At 51.8% G+C, this 16509-nt stretch overlaps 2 protein-coding genes across 5 annotated transcripts in view; one reads left to right on the forward strand and one right to left on the reverse strand.

Moving 5' to 3' along the window:
• The window catches only part of MLXIPL (MLX interacting protein like), a 33334-nt gene extending 26066 nt beyond the window's left edge, over window positions 1–7268 (forward strand). For 2 of the 4 annotated variants that reach the window (XM_050783666.1, XM_050783669.1), the window contains 9 exons: window positions 185–354; window positions 3059–3590; window positions 3845–4138; window positions 4299–4414; window positions 4507–4626; window positions 4808–4935; window positions 5016–5139; window positions 6068–6197; window positions 6491–7268. In XM_050783666.1, coding sequence (XP_050639623.1) covers window positions 185–354; window positions 3059–3590; window positions 3845–4138; window positions 4299–4414; window positions 4507–4626; window positions 4808–4935; window positions 5016–5139; window positions 6068–6197; window positions 6491–6609 — 1733 coding nt within the window. In that variant the 3' untranslated portion in view covers window positions 6610–7268. The remainder of the gene's footprint in view (window positions 1–184; window positions 355–3058; window positions 3591–3844; window positions 4139–4298; window positions 4415–4506; window positions 4627–4807; window positions 4936–5015; window positions 5140–6067; window positions 6198–6490) is intronic. The other 2 variants (XM_050783667.1, XM_050783668.1) reach the window with 2 other exon arrangements.
• BUD23 (BUD23 rRNA methyltransferase and ribosome maturation factor) overlaps window positions 1–16509 on the reverse strand; it is a 206783-nt gene that overhangs the window by 103894 nt on the left and 86380 nt on the right. The gene's annotated exons all lie outside the window — the stretch shown is intronic.

Here is a 16509-nt window from a genome sequence, read left to right on the forward strand (position 1 = left end):
TTCCCCTGATCGAGACAGAAACCCTCCCAGTTTCACAATCTCCTGTGGAAGGGACCCCCACCCCCCACCCGCCAGCCCCCACATCCCTACCCACCAAGGCTGGGGACAGGCTACTCTCCTCCCGGCTGTTTCCCAGCCATAGCCCTGGCCCTAATTGCTGTTGCCCTGTGTGTCTGAATTACAGATTTCTTTACCAACTCCCGCCCCCCACAGCCGCCCATGCCTTCAAACTTCCCAGAGCCCCCCAGCTTCAGCCCCGTGGTTGACTCCCTCTTCAGCAGTGGGACCCTGGGCCCAGAGGTGCCCCCGGCTTCCTCGGCCATGACCCACCTCTCTGGACACAGCCGTCTGCAGGTGAGCTCACCCCACCCAGTCCAACCCTATGTAGCTCACTTGAGAGCTGGTTCTGCCCTGTTCATGTCCAGGAGGTATCAGACACTCCCTGAGTGCCCGGTTTGCTGCTTGGAGATTGGAGGGGAAGAAAGACCCCATCTCTGCCCTCTGGGAGGGACCCCATGAAGCAGAACTGGACAAAACAGTCGTGGGAGAAAGCTAAGGGCGTGGAGACCCTGGAGTGGGCTCTACCAAGGGCCAGTTGCTTGTGGAAGTCTTCCTGGAGAAGGGGAGCTCCTGGGCCTCAGAGAATAGGTCAGCTTTGGACAGAAGGGACTGGCCCAGGTCAAGCCAGATGGGAGAGCAGCAGGAACAAAAGCTTCGAGGCAGAAAGCTGAGCATGGATGTTTAGGAAACTGTGAATCTACCATTTTGGTTCATGAATTCCTGAGTGCAATTCTTTTTTTTTTTTTTTTTGAGATGGAGTCTCACTCTGTCGCCTAGACTTGAGTGCAGTGGCACGATCTCGGCTCACTGCAACCTCCACCTCCTGTGTTCAAGAGATTTCCGGGCCAGGTGCGGTGGTTCACGCCTGTAATCCCAGCACTTTGGGAGGCCAAGGCGGGTGGATCACGAGGTCAGGAGATTGAGACCACCCTGGCTAACATGGTGAAACCACGTCTCTACTAAAAATACAAAACAAAACAAAAAAATTATCTGGGCATGCTGGCGGGCGCCTGTAGTCCCAGCTGAGGCAGGAGAATGGCGTGAACCCGGGAGGTGGAGCTTGCAGTGAGCCGAGATTGTGCCAGGCACTCCAGCCTGGGCAACAGAGTGAGACTCCTTCTCAAAAAAAAAAAAAAAAAAGAGAGAGAGAGAGAGATTTCCAGGTTATTTTTGTGTTTTTAGTAGAGATGGGGTTTCACCATGTTGGCCAGGTTGGTCTCGAACTCCTGACCTCAGGAGTCTGCCCACCTTGGCCTCCCAAAGTGCTGGGATTACAGGTGTGAGTCACTGCGCCCAGTCCCCAGGTGCAATTCAGATGTTGCTTCCTGCTGCTTTGTTATAGGCCTTTTCCCTCCATCATCAGACTTTTTGGGTGCTAATTCTAGTTGGTTGTTGAGGAGTGTCTCTCCTCCACCAGAAAGTGAGCTCCTTACTAGAAGGGCTATGTTTTGCTCACCACTGCATTCTCTATACCTAATGCGCCTCAGGCACATAACAGCATTCAGTGAATGATTGTCCAATGAGTGAGTCAGTGACTGAATGAATGAGCCAGTGAGCAGATGAATGGGTGTTTTGGTGAATGGACAGAGGCATCTTATACAGCAGTGGAGGCACACATGGGTTGGTGGATATATGGGTGGGTGAGTGGTTGGTTGGATGGATGGGCTGGTGGATGGATACATAGATGAGTAGTTTAATGGGTCAGTGAATGGGCTGATGGGTGGTTAAGTGACTGGTAAATGTATAGATGGTGGATGGATGGATAAATGAATGGATGGATGGATGGATTATGGATGGGTTGGTGGATGAATGAAGGAAGTATATATGGTTGGATGGATTCATTAATGCCTTAATATCTGGTGGGCTGGTGGAGGGAGTGGTAGATGAGCTACTTCATAGATTGATAAATAAGTAGGTGAATGGATGGAAGATGGATGAATTAGTAGATGGACAATTGAATAGATGGGTGGGTTGGTTAGTGGATGGATCGGTGGGCAAGTTAGTGGATGGCTGGATGGATGATGATTGGATGGGTGGGTTGGTTAGTGGATGGATCGGTGGGCAAGTTAGTGGATGGCTGGATGGATGATGATTGGATGGGTGGGTTGGTTAGTGGATGGATTGGTGGACAAGTTAGTGGATGGATGGATGGATGATGATTGGATGGGTGGGTTGGTTGGTGGATGGATTGGTGGACAAGTTAGTGGATGGATGGATGATGAAGGGATGGGTGGGTTGGTTGGTGGATGGATTGATGGACAGTTAGTGGATGGATGGATGATGAATGGATGGGTGGGTTGGTTGGTGGATGGATCAGTGGGCAAGTTAGTGGATGGATGGATGATGAAGGGATGGGTGGGTTGGTTGGTGGATGGATTGATGGACAGTTAGTGGATGGATGGATGATGAAGGGATGGGTGGGTTGGTTGGTGGATGGATCAGAAGTTAGTGGATGGATGGATGATGAACGGATGGGTGGGTTGGTTGGTGGATGGATCAGTGGGCAAGTTAGTGGATGGATAGGATGATGAACGGATGGGTGGGTTGGTTGGTGGATGGATCAGTGGGCAAGTTAGTGGATGGATGGATGATGAACGGATGGGTGGGTTGGTTGGTGGATGGATCAGTGGGCAAGTTAGTGGATGGATGGATGATGAACGGATGGGTGGGTTGGTTGGTGGATGGATTGGTGGACAAGTTAGTGGATGGATGGATAAGTTACTTGGGAGACAAATGGATGGGCAGGAAGATTGATGCTCCACTCTTCCTGCTTTTTGCATAGATGTACGCTACTCCCTTCTCTCATTATAATTTCCCTGCTTCCCTGTGTTTGTATGTACACCTGTGTGTGCTGGAAGGCAGGGCTCATTTCTCCTATCTCTCCCCAGGGCGCAGTCCAGCACTCAGCCAGGGCAGGGGAGGGCAGGGGAAGCCCAGATGGCTGCCAGGGGCAGCTATTTTCCCTGCTGTCTGAGTGTCTGTCTGTCCCCCCAACCAGGCTCGGAACAGCTGCCCTGGTGCCTTGGACTCCAGCGCCTTCCTGAGCTCTGATTTCCTCCTTCCTGAAGACCCCAAGCTCCGGCTCCCACCCCCTTCTGTACCCCCACCTCTGCTGCATTACCCTCCCCCTGCCAAGGTGCCAGGCTTGGAGCCCTGCCCCCCACCTCCCTTCCCTCCCATGGCGCCACCCACTGCTTTGCTGCAGGAAGAGCCTCTCTTCTCTCCCAGGTTTCCCTTCCCCACTGTCCCTCCTGCCCCAGGAGTGTCTCCGCTGCCTGCTCCTGCAGCCTTCCCACCCACCCCGCAGTCTGTCCCCAGCCCAGCCCCCACCCCCTTCCCCATAGAGCTTCTACCCTCGGGGTATTCAGAGCCTGCCTTTGGGCCTTGCTTCTCCGTGCCCAGAGGCAAGCCCCCCGCCCCATCCCCTAGGGGACAGAAAGCCAGTCCCCCTACCTTAGCCCCTGCCACTGCCAGTCCCCCCACCACTGCGGGGAGCAACAACCCCTGCCTCACACAGCTGCTCACAGCAGGTGAGACGGGAGGGCCAGCAACAGGGAGAGGAAAGCCTGGGGAGGGAGGCCAGGAGGTGGGGAGGACAGGGGGTTATAGGAGCAGAAGATGACGGTGAAGGGGCAGGTCCAGTTCAAGGGACAGAGTGGTGAGGAATGAGGGACATGGGCCCTGTACCTAAAAGGGGTGTGGACTCGGGAGGAGCAGGATGGGGTCTTGAAAGATGCCGGGGGTGGACCAGCCCCAGTGGCCTCATGGTTCCGCCCGTGCACAGCCAAGCCTGAGCAAGCCCTGGAGCCACCACTTGTATCCAGCACCCTCCTCCGGTCCCCAGGGTCCCCGGTAAGATCTCAGGCACTGGGCGGTGGGGCTGTGCCCACGGCCTTCACCCCAACTCTCCGCCCTTCTCCACCCCAGCAGGAGACAGTCCCTGAATTCTCCTGCACATTCCTTCCCCCGACCCCGGCCCCTACACCGCCCCGGCCACCTCCAGGCCCAGCCACATTGGCCCCTTCCAGACCCCTGCTTGTCCCCAAAGCGGAGCGGCTCTCACCCCCAGCGCTCAGCGGTAAAGAGAGGGGTTGCGGGGATTGGGGGAATCTACGGGAGGAGGGGAAGAGGAGGAAGAAGAAGGGGACTGGGTCTGGTGCCAGGATGAGAGGAAGGGGGTAATGGGGACTCTTTCCCCGGGGTCGGTCTTTCTGTGGGTCTGTCTGTTCCTACCACAGGCAGTGAGCGGCGGCTGTCAGGGGACCTCAGCTCCATGCCAGGCCCTGGGACTCTGAGCGTCCGCGTCTCTCCTCCGCAACCCATCCTCAGCCGGGGCCGTCCAGACAGCAACAAGGTGGGCACCATCCCCCCACCCCAAGATCAGTTTGCTACCCCCAGACCCTCCCGGGCTCCTTCCTAGGCTCACCCGACTCTCTGCTCCCCGAGACCGAGAACCGGCGCATCACACACATCTCCGCGGAACAGAAGCGACGCTTTAACATTAAGCTGGGGTTTGACACCCTTCATGGGCTTGTGAGCACACTCAGTGCCCAGCCCAGCCTCAAGGTGAGCCCCGGACCCAGGCTGGCATCCCCAAAACCACGGGGCCCCTTTCTGGACACCCCCACCCAAAACTCAATTGCAGGGGAGTGCTCCAGACACTCTTGCCTCCTCCCCTCCCAGTGCCCCAGTGGGTCCCAGGGTGCAGCCTCTAGCACCTGCCTGAGCCCCCGGATGGTGTCTGCAGGTCAGCAAAGCTACCACACTGCAGAAGACAGCCGAGTACATCCTTATGCTACAGCAGGAGCGCGCGGGCTTGCAGGAGGAGGCCCAGCAGCTGCGGGACGAGATTGAGGAGCTCAATGCCGCCATTAAGTAGGCAGGGTCCAGGCGGGTGCTGGGACCCGGGACCATGCCGCCTGACCCCCAGCTCCTGACCCCTGCCCTGCCCTCAGCCTGTGCCAGCAGCAGCTGCCCGCTACAGGGGTACCCATCACACACCAGCGTTTTGACCAGATGCGAGATATGTTTGATGACTACGTCCGAACCCGTACGCTGCACAACTGGAAATTCTGGGTGGTATCCTCCCTCGAGCCCATGGCTGGAGGGCTGCAGGGACTGTGGCAGGGTGAGACCAGGCTGTGCCTGAGATGGGCGGCCTATCTCTCCAGGCCAGGCAGGCTCAGAGCTGCTCCCAGGTGACAGGCTCTTGTTATGCCCCTTGCTTCCATGTCCTGGCCATCTTGGCCAGCAGAATTGCCCAGGGATGGGTGGCTGGGAGCAGAGAGGGAAACTGAGGGAGGAGTCCTTGAGGAAGGGGAGCCTTGGCCCTGACCTCAGGAAGCCCCGAGGGCAGTTTGGGAGAACCTGAACTCTGGAGTGACGCCTAAAGAAGACTCGGAATCCACTCCCTCATCTGGCTCAGGGATCAAGTTATTGACTGAGCCCAGGGAGGGAGCTCAGGGATGAGGGATGGTTCAGCCCAGAGTAAGGGCGGTGGAGGGGCAAGGAGGAGGGGACTGAGAGGCAGGGTGCTGGGAAGGTCTTGGCAGGACAGAAGTAGGGACTGCAAGCCAGAAGCAGTGGCTCACACCTGTCATCCCAGCACTTTGGGAGGCTGAGGCAGGTGGATCACTTGAGGCCAGGAGTTCAAGACCAGCCTGGCCAACATGGCAAAACCCCATGTCAACTAAAAATACAAACATTAGCCGGGCATGGTGGCATGTGCCTGTAATCCCAGCTACTCAGGAGGCTGAGGCAGGAGAACGGCTTGAACCTGGGAGGTGGAGGTTGCAGTGAGGCAAGATTGTGCCACTACACTCCAGCCTGGGTGGCAGAGTGAGACTCTGTCAAAAAAAAAAAAGTAGCGGCTGCAGCAGCAGTCATTGGGGTTCAAGGTTGGACACTGTCCAGGCCCTTTCTTCCCCTGGTTTGAACTGGGCATCAGGGATCCACATGGGGTGGGGGTACCAACTGGACCACAGGCAGCTCCTTGACCTGGGCCCAGTTCAGCATCCTCATCCGGCCTCTGTTCGAGTCCTTCAACGGGATGGTGTCCACGGCAAGCGTGCACACCCTCCGCCAGACCTCACTGGCCTGGCTGGACCAGTACTGCTCTCTGCCCGCTCTCCGGCCAAGTATGTGCGCCATCTCCCTGCCTGCTAGAGGGTTCCAGCCTCCGGGGTGGAGGGAGTGTTCCGCCCTGCTTAGACCCCACATCTAGCTTGCCTTCAACACAGCCTAGGGTTGTGGCCACCCCCCATCCCCCAGATGGTTCTCTGGCCACCAGATGCCTGTAGACAGAGGTTCTAGGAGCGGGTGACAGTCTTGCCAACTAGTACCTCCCCCTATCCCTTTGGTTCCAGCATCCAAGGGTAGGGCCCTGACCCCAGGAGGTGTCTCTCTCTCTCTCTCTCTGTCTCCCACCCAGCTGTCCTGAACTCCCTACGCCAGCTGGGCACATCTACCAGTATCCTGACCGACCCGGGCCGCATCCCTGAGCAAGCCACGCGGGCAGTCACAGAGGGCACCCTTGGCAAACCTTTATAGTCCTGCCCAGAACCTGCTGCTCACTCAGCTGCCCTGGGGGCCACTTTCCCTGGGCACGGGCTCCAGGGATCATCTCTGGGCACTCTTCATGCCCCAGGCCCTGGCTCTGCCCTTCCCTGAGGGAGGAGGGGTCGAGCTGGGTCCAGGTTTCACACTTCCCACCTCCTGGAGGCCAAGAGGAGCGGAGTCCCCGTCCCTGCTCTGCCACTGTGCTCCAGCACCATGATCTTGGGTGACTCGTCCCCCATCTTTGGACCTCTATGTTTCAATGTGCAAAATGGGGATGGGGAAGGTTCAATCAGCAGATGACCCCAGGCCTTGGCAGCTGTGACATTGGGGGCCCAGGCTGGCAACTCTGGGGGCTCAGTAGTGGGAAAACGAGGATGCTATTTCTCTGTCACCTGCACCTGCTCCCCCACAGGTGGGGCACAGACCTCTGTTCCTGAGCAGAGAAGCAGAAAAGGAGGTTCCCTCTCTGGGCTCCTTCACTGCTAACCCAGAGGGGCTGCAGGATGGTTTCCCCTGGGAGAGGCCAGGAGGGCCTGATCCCAGGAGACACCAGGGCCAGAGTGACCGCAGCAGGGCAGGCATCGTGTGTGTGTGGACGTGTGTGTGTGGGTTTTGTAAAGAATTCTTGACCAATAAAAGCAAAAACTGTCTGCCGGTTTGTTGATGTGATGGTCAGTGTGTCTCACAGTGGGATGGAGAGAAAGCCCGTTGGCAGTGGGAGGTGGCTTTGCAGAGGGCCTGGGCATTTACTCTGAGCTGGAAGCAGCTGGAGGGCTTTAAGTGGAGGTGGGACGAGATCAGTGGTGGCAAGCGCCTATAGTCCCAGCTACTCAGGAGGCTGAGGTGCAAGGATTGCTTGAGCTCAGGAGTTCGAGGCTGCAGTGAGCTGTGATAGCACAACAGAGTGAGACTCTGTCTCAAATAACAACAAAAAAGAGGCCAGGCATGGTGGCTTACATCGGTAATTCCAGCACTTTGGGAGGCCAAGGCGGGATCATAGACCTCATCTCAATAGGAAAAAGAGAAAAATAAATAAAAGAAGATCAGATGTAACTTTTTTTTTTTTTGAGACGGGGTCTCGCTCTGTTGCCCAGGTTGGAGGGCAGTGATGCGATCTTGGCTCACTGCAAGCTCCGCCTCCAGGGTTCACACCATTCTCCTGCCTCAGCCTTCTGAGTAGCTGGGACTACAGGTGCCCGCCACCACACCCGGCTAATTTCCTTTGTATTTTTAGTAGAGATGGGGTTTCACTGTGTTAGCCAAGATGGTATTGATCTCCTGACCTCGTGATCCACCCACCTTGGCCTCCCAAAGTGCTGGGATTACAGGCATAAGCCACCACACCTGGCCAGATGTAACTTTAAAAACTTTTTTTTTTTTTTTTTTTGGACACAGAGTCTCAGTCTGTTGCCCAGGCTGGAGTGCAGTGGTGCGATCTCAGCTCACTGCAACCTCTGCCTCCCAAGTTCAAGTGATTCTCCTGCCTCAGCCTCCCAAGTAGCTGGGATTATAGGCGCGCACCTCCACGCCCAGCTGATATTTGTATTTTTAGTAGAGACGGGTTTTCAACATGTTGGTCAGGCTGGTCTCGAACTCCTGACCTTGTGATCCACCCACCTCAGCCTCCCAAAGTGCTGGGATTACAGGTGTGAGCCACCGTGCCCAGCCAAAAAATTTTTTCTTTTAGAATAGAGTCAGCAGCTGGGTGTGGTGGCTCATGCCTGTAATCCCAACACTTTGGGAGGCCAAGGCAGGCGAATCATCTGAGATCAGGAGTTCGAGACCAGCCTGGCTAATATGGCAAAACCCGGTCTCTACTAAAAATACAAAAATTAGCCGGATGTGGTGACACACGCCTGTAATCCCAGCTACTCAGGTGGCTAAGGCAGGAGAATCGCTTGAACCTGGGAGGCGGAGGTTGCAGTGAGCTGAGATCGTGCCACTGCACTCCAGCCTGGGTGACAGAGCGAGACTCTGTCTCAAAAAAAAAAAAAAAAAAAAAAAAAAACGGACTTGCCTTGCCATGTTGCTGAGGCTGGTCTTGAACTCTTGAACTTTTGGGTTCAAGCAACACTCCCACCTTGGCCTCCCGAAGTGCTGGGATTACAGGCATGAGCCACGGTGTCTGACCAGATGTAACTTTTTTTTTTTTTTGAGACGGAGTCTCGCTCTGTCGCCCAGGCTGGAGTGCAGTGGCCGGATCTCAGCTCACTGCAAGCTCCGCCTCCCAGGTTTATGCCATTCTCCTGCCTCAGCCTCCTGAGTAGCTGGGACTACAGGCGCCCGCCACCTCGCCTGGCTAGTTTTTTGTATTTTTTAGTAGAGACGGGGTTTCACCGTGTTAGCCAGGATGGTCTCGATCTCCTGACTTCGTGATCCGCCCATCTCGGCCTCCCAAAGTGCTGGGATTACAGGCTTGAGCCACCGCGCCTGGCCAGATGTAACTTTTTTACAGGAATCCCCTGGGTGCTAAGTTGAGACTAGGTGGACGCAGGGAGACTAGTTAGGGGACAGTTGCAGTCATCCAGGTGAGAGGTGACAGACGTGCTTCCTGGAGGTCCTCCCTCCATGGCCAGGAGACAGTTCGGAGAGGCTCGCTGCCTTCAGAGTTGGAAGACGGCAGAGCTGGGACCAAGGAGTGGAACCGACAGGGAATCCACTGGAACCACCCAGAAGGAGAATGTGCTGCCTTGGCAGGGCAGGTAGGGAGGGTAGTGACCTCCCCGCTATGAGAGGTATGCAAGCAGAGGGTGGATGGCCACTTAGTTGAGATGTCTTAGAAAAAACTGACACCGGCCTGTGCGGTGGCTCACGCCACCCAACACTTTGGGAGGCCGAGGCAGGTGGATCACCTGAGGTCAGGAGTTCCGGACCAGCCTGGCCAACATGGTGAAACCCCATCTCTACTAAAAATACAAAAAAATTAGCCAGGCATGGTGGCAGGTGCCTGTAATCCCAGCTACTCAGGAGGCTGAGACAGGAGAATCCCTCGAACCTGGGGGGTGGAGGTTGCGGTGAGCAGAGATCGCACTACTGCACTCCAGCCTGGGTGACAGAGTGAGATTTCATTTCAAAAATAAAAATAAAAAATAAAAAACTGATCCTTCAGATGGGGCTGGAGTAGAAGGCCTCAGAGGCCCCAATGCTTCGTTAATCCTTGCGTTTATCCATCTAACAAATATTTACTGAGTGCCTGCTGTGGACCAGGCCATGGTCTTGGCTTTGCAGACGCTGTTCACTACGGTATCTCTCTCTTCATGGAGCTGACACTGCAGCCTGGCATGTTGGAATCCTCTGACATTTCAGACCTTCTGGAGACATTTGCAGGATTGATTCATTCATGTTTATTTTTTGTAGAGACAGGGTCTTGCTATGTTGCCCAGGCTGGTCTCAAACTCCCGACCTCAAGTGATCATCCCACCTTGGCCTTAGGTTTCCTGAAGTGCTGGGATTACAGGTGGGAGCCACCATGCCTGGCCGATTTGCAGGATTTCAATAGCCTAAAGAATCTTCCATGGGTTTCCCATTTCCCTCATTCATGCAGAAGAAAAAGGAGAATTGCTGCCCGCAGATCTAGTGTGGACTATGCACCAAGCACTCTTATGAGCACTTTAGATTTTTGTTGTTGTTGTTGTTATTTTTATTTTTAGTAGAGACAAGTTCTCACTAAGTTCCCCAGGCTGGTCTTGAACTCCCGAGCTCAAAGGATCTTCCTGCCTTGGCCTCCCAAAGTGCTGAGATTACAGGCATGAACCAGCACAACTGGCCACTCTGTAGATATTAACTCACTTAATCCTCACAACACCTACCTCGTAGGCTTGCTGTGAGAACCTAAAAGGGTAAATATACACATATAGAGATTTACAGATTTTTATGTATGTCTATATATCTGCAAAATAGGGATAATAATTATATATATTCTATATATAAATATTGTGTTTATATGTTATATTTAATAACATACAATAATATACAGATTATATTTATACAATATATTTAAGGTATAATCTTTATATATTTAATTTATAGTTTATATATAATCTTTATATATTCTGTATATAAAGATTAATATATATTCTACATATAAAGATATAGATTATAAAATTTTTATATTTAGAATATATAAAGATTAATTATATGCTAATCCATATATCTATATAATCTTTATACATAATATGTAATATTACATTAATTTATATATCATAATCTGCATAACATATAATCTTTTTTTTTTTTTTTTTTTTTTTTTTTTGGAGTCCGCCTCCCGGGTTCACGCCATTCTCCTGCCTCAGCCTCCTGAGTAGCTGGGACTACAGGCGCCCACAACCGCGCCCGGCTAATTTTTTGTATTTTTAGTAGAGACGGGGTTTCACCGTGGTCTCGATCTCCTGACCTTGTGATCCGCCCGCCTCAGCCTCCCAAAGCGCTGGGATTACAGGCGTGAGCCACCGCGCCCGGCCCAACATATAATCTTTACAATATATTTAATTTATATTTTATATATAATCTTTATATATTATATAGTTTTATATTTATAAAAATATATATGTTTTATATTTATAAAAATATATGTTTTATATTTATAAAACATATATATTATAAATGTAAATATATAAAAATATAAAATATAGGCCGGGCGCGGTGGCTCAAGCCTGTAATCCCAGCACTTTGGGAGGCCGAGACGGGCGGATCACAAGGTCAGGAGATCGAGACCATCCTCGCTAACACGGTGAAACCCCGTCTCTACTAAAAAATGCAAAAAAACTAGCCGGGCGGGTTGGCGGGCGCCTGTAGTCCCAGCTACTCGGGAGGCTGAGGTAGGAGAATGGCGTAAACCTGGGAGGCGGAGCTTGCAGTGAGCTGAGATCCGGCCACTGCACCCCAGCCTGGGCGACAGAGCAAGACTCTGTCTCAAAAAAAAAAAAATATATATATATATAAAATATATTATATAATATAGATTATATAATATATAAATTAAATATATATTTATATCTAATTTATGTATAATTTATGTATAAATTAGATATAAATATATATATTAACAAATAAAGTATATATTTGTTTATAATGTACAAATATATTATAAATATGTAATATAATTTATTATATATTATAATTAATATATAGTAACATAAATATCTCATTATAATATAGTACATATGTATAATATATAATATATAATTGTATATTATAGTATACAATATAATTATATATAAATATTAAATACATATAAAATATACTTATATATAGTATAAATACATATAATTGTATATTATATATATAATATATAGTTATTCAGAGTTGGAAGAAGGCAGAGCCGGAACCAAGTAGTGGAAGTGACAGAGCATTATATATATTTTATATACATTATATAAAACATATATTATAAATATATAACACTATGTAAGAATGAGAATGAGTTGTAATAATTATCAGCATCCCCATTTTACGAGTGAAAAACTGAGACACAGACAGGTTCGGTCCCTTGCCTCAAGCTTGCTTAGCTGGTGAGCAGCCCAGCGGTGCCCACCCAACTGCCTGCGTCTGCTGTTGACCGCTTCTCTGCTGTGATGGTGGCAGGTGCACCCAGCCTTTCGCGCATGCTCTTTGCTGCCGCAGACAGGCTGGCCATGGCTCGCTGCAAGGGAGGGTCCCGGCAGTGTGTACGCTGCTGTTTTCACTCCCACACGGCCAGAAGTTCCCCATCAAACATCCCCCTGACCCCGTGTCCTTTCAGATGGCTTCTTCCCTTGAAAGAGTCATCTACACTTGCTCACTCTCCCTACTCTCTTCTCTTTCCCCTCTTGGCCCCCCACCTTTGGGCTCCTCCTCCACCCTCACACCCCAGCCTCACCCCTGCGCTGACTCTGCTATCACTGAGCTCACCTCTGACTGACCCGCTCCTTGCGAAATCCAGTGCCTGCTTCACAGTGCTCTTCTGCTTTTTCTCCGGCCCTTGGACCTCCATCTTAAACCACGCTTTCCCCGGGAGTCCAGAATTCTCCGCCAGCCTCGGTGGCTCACTCCTGTAATCCCAGCACTCTGGGAGGCCAAGGCGGGAGGATCGCTTGAGGCCAGGAGTTACAGACCAGCCTTGGCAACATAGTGAGACCCCATATCTACAAAAAAATTAGCTAGGTGTTATGACATGGGCCTGTACCCCCAGCTACTCGGGAGGCTGAGCTCAGGAGTTTGAGGCTGCAGTGAGCTATGACTGTGCCACTGCACTCCAGCCTGGGTGACAGAACCAGACCCTGTCTCAAAAATACAAAAAAAAAAAAGAACCGGAATTCTTGCCAAGCTCTCCTTCCTCCTCCCTGCCAATGCCCTCCCAGGTCCTGCTGTGGGAGCCTGTTCCTAGGCCTGTGCCTTCCTTAGCCATTCCCTTCTCGCTCTCTGGCAAGCCCCAAGCCCCGGGCCATCTCATCCCCTTCAGCCTCTCTGCAGAGGACCCCGACTCTGTATCTGCCTTGCTGTCTCCCCAGAGCTACACAACTACATGTCCGACCATCACCCCAACTTCTCCCTCTGAGTGCTCCGCAGCTCCCTGAACACTGACGGACCCCAATACAGAACTCACCACTTCCACGATCTTACCACTCACACCTGGTCCTCCCAGTGTGCCCCAGCCCCAGGACAGGCATCACCACCCAGACACTTGTGCAAGCTGGAAACCATCATCTTCAGCTCCTCAGCACACCCTGCTAGCTGTCACTGAGGACAGAAGCCTGGCCAGTTGAACATCTACCTTCACAGCCACCGCCCTAGTCCAACAGGACATCGCCTCTTCCACACGTGCATTACCTCCTGTAACCCGTACAGTGAATGGCTTCTCAAACTTAAACATGCATTAATAATTGATAATGTGTGGCCAGGCGCGGTGGCTCAAGCCTGTAATCCCAGCACTTTGGGAGGCTGAGATGGGCGGATCACGAGGTCAGGAGATCGAGATCATTCTGGCTAACCCGGTGAAACCCCGTCTCTACTAAAAAATACAAAAAACTAGCCGGGGAGGTGGCGGGCGCCTGTAGTCCCAGCTACTCGGAAGGCTGAGGCAGGAGAATGGCGTAAACCCGGGAGGCGGAGCTTGCAGTGAGCTGAGATCCGGCCACTGCACCCCAGCCGGGGCTACAGAGCGACACACCGCCTCAAAAAAAAAAAAAAAAAAAAAAAAAGGCCGGGCGTGGTGGCGGAAGCCTGTAATCCCAGCACTTTGGGAGGCCGAGACGGGCGGATCACGAGGTCAGGAGATCGAGACCATCCTGGCTAACACGGTGAAACCCCGTCTCTACTAAAAAATACAAAAAACTAGCTGGGCGAGGTGGCGGGCACCTGTAGTCCCTGCTACTTGGGAGGCTGAGGCAGGAGAATGGCGTAAAGCCGGGAGGCGGAGCTTGCAGTGAGCTGAGATCCGGCCACTGCGCTCCAGCCTGGGCGACAGAGCGAGACTCTGTCTCAAAACAAAATAAAATTAAAAATAAAATAATAATAATAATAATAATAATAATTGATAATGTGGGCTAGGCACTGTGGCTCACGCCTGTCATCCCAGCACTTTGGGAGGCCAAGGCAGGTGGATCACCTGAGGTCAGGAGTTCGAGACCAGCCTGGCCAAGATGGTGAAACCCCGTCTCTACTAAAAATAAAAAAATTAGCCTGGCATGGTGGCAGGCGCCTGTAATCCCAGTTACTCAGGAGGCTGAGGCAAAAGAATTGCTTGAATCTGGGAGGCGGAGGTTGCAGTGAGCCAAGATCATGCCACTGCACTCCAGCCTGGGCGACAGAGTAAAAAACAAATAAAATAAAATAAATGTGGCTTTATTTATTTACTTATTTATTTGAGACAGGGTCTCAACCTGTCACCCAAACCAGAGTGCAGTGGTACAGTCACAGCTCACTGCAGCCTCAAACTCCCGGGCTCAAGTGATCCTCCCACTTCAGCCCCTGCCAAGTAGCTGAAATCACAGGCATGTGCCACCAGGCCTGGCTGATTTTCAAATTTTTCGTAGAGACTCTATAGACTTTTTTTTGTCTTGCTATATTGTCCAGGCTGGTCTCCAACATCTGGCCTCAAGCCATCCTCCCACCTCTGCCTCCCAAAGCGCTGGGATTACAGATGTGAGCCACCAATGCCCAGCCAGTATGATGTTTAAACATCAGCATCTTAAAAGTGATTCCAATATGGAGCCAGGTCAAGAACCACTGTAATAGAGGCTTCGAGCTGCAAATTACATCTAGGGGCTCAAATTAGTTTCAATCAGTGCTTCTTAAACTGTACTGTGCATCAGGATTAACTAGAGGGCTTGTTAAGGATCAGCTAGAGAGCCAGGCACAGTGGCTCATACCTGTAATCCCAACACTTTGGGAGGCCAAGTCAGGCGGATCACCTGAGGTCAAGGGTTCAAGACCAGCCTGGCCAACTTGACGAAAGCCTGTCTCTACTAAAAATACAAAAATTAGCCAGGTGTGGTGGTGCATGCCTGTACTCCCAGCTACTCAGGAGGCTGAGGCAGGATAATCGCTTAAACCCAGGAAGTGGAGATTGGAGTGAGCCAAGATTGCACCAATGCACTCCAGCCTGGGTGACAGAGCAAGACTGTCTTAAAAAACAAAAAACAAAAAAAATACAGCTTGCTGGGCCCCACCTCCAGAGTTTCTGACCGAGTAACAGGTCTGGGATGGGGTCTGAGAATCTGTATTCCTGGCTGGTTATGGTGGCCTATAGTCCCAGCTACTCAGGAGGCTGAGGTAGGAAGATCACTTGAGCCCAGGAGTTGAAGGCTGCAGTGAGCTATGATAGCACCACTGCATTTCAGCCTGGGCCACAGGGTGAGACCCTGTCTCAAAAACAGAATTTGCATTCCTAGTGCTGCTGGTCCAGGGACCACACTTTGAGGACCACTACTTAAGCAAGGCGGAAAGTTACCATTTCACCTAATGTAGAGAGGCCAGAGGTAGGGAGGACTCCAGACAATGCAAGTTGGAGCTCATGTGCTTCAGTTGTTTCTTTGGCTACTGTTTGCCTCTGACAAGGCCAGGCTTCAGAGCAGGTGTTCGAAATGCTTTGTGATCCAACCCTGCTTTCCCTCCAGTCTCATTTCTCTCCATAGCTTCCCTCCCCTCACATCCCTGAAAGTCTTCAATCTCCAGTGGTACCTGGGACTCATCTTGCTTTGCCCTGGAAAAGTGTGATCAACCCACGAGGAAGGCAAGCCTAGGGATTTCTGTCTCCCTTTTTTTTCTTTTCGCTTTTTTTTTTTTCTTTTTTTGGAGACAGAGCCTGGCTCTGTCACCCAGGCTGGAGTGCAGTGATGCGATGTCAGCTCACTGCAACCTCCGCCTCCCGGGTTCAAGTGATTCTCCTGCCTCAGCCTCCCGAGTAGCTGGGATTACAGATGTGCACCACCACGCCTGGCTAACTTTTTGTATTTTTAGTAGAGATGGTGTTTCACTATGTTGGCCAGGCTGGTCTCGAACTCCTGGCCTCAAGTGACCTGCCTGCGTTGGCCTCTCAATTTTCTTTCTTTTTTTTTTTTGAGACAGGTCTGTTGCCTGGCTGGAGTGCAGTGTCATGATCATAGCTTACCACATCCTTGAACTCCTGGGCTCAAGTGAACCTCCTCCTCCTGCCTTAGCCTCCTGAGTAGCTGGGACTAGAAGTCCACACCACCACGCTTGGCTAATTTTTTTTTTTTTAATAGAGATGGAGTCTTGCTACGTTGCCCAGGCTGGTCTGAAACTCCTGCCTCAGCCTCCCATAGATTGCGATTATAGGCATGAGCCACTGTGCCTGGCCTCCTGCCTCCTTATTAACTTTTTTTTTTTTTTTGACGGAGTCTTGCTCTGTCGCCCAGGCTGGAGTGCAGTGGTGTAATCACTGCTCACTGC

Source organism: Macaca thibetana, chromosome 3 (assembly GCF_024542745.1).
Source record: "Macaca thibetana thibetana isolate TM-01 chromosome 3, ASM2454274v1, whole genome shotgun sequence".
Classification (NCBI taxonomy): Eukaryota; Metazoa; Chordata; class Mammalia; order Primates; family Cercopithecidae; genus Macaca; species Macaca thibetana.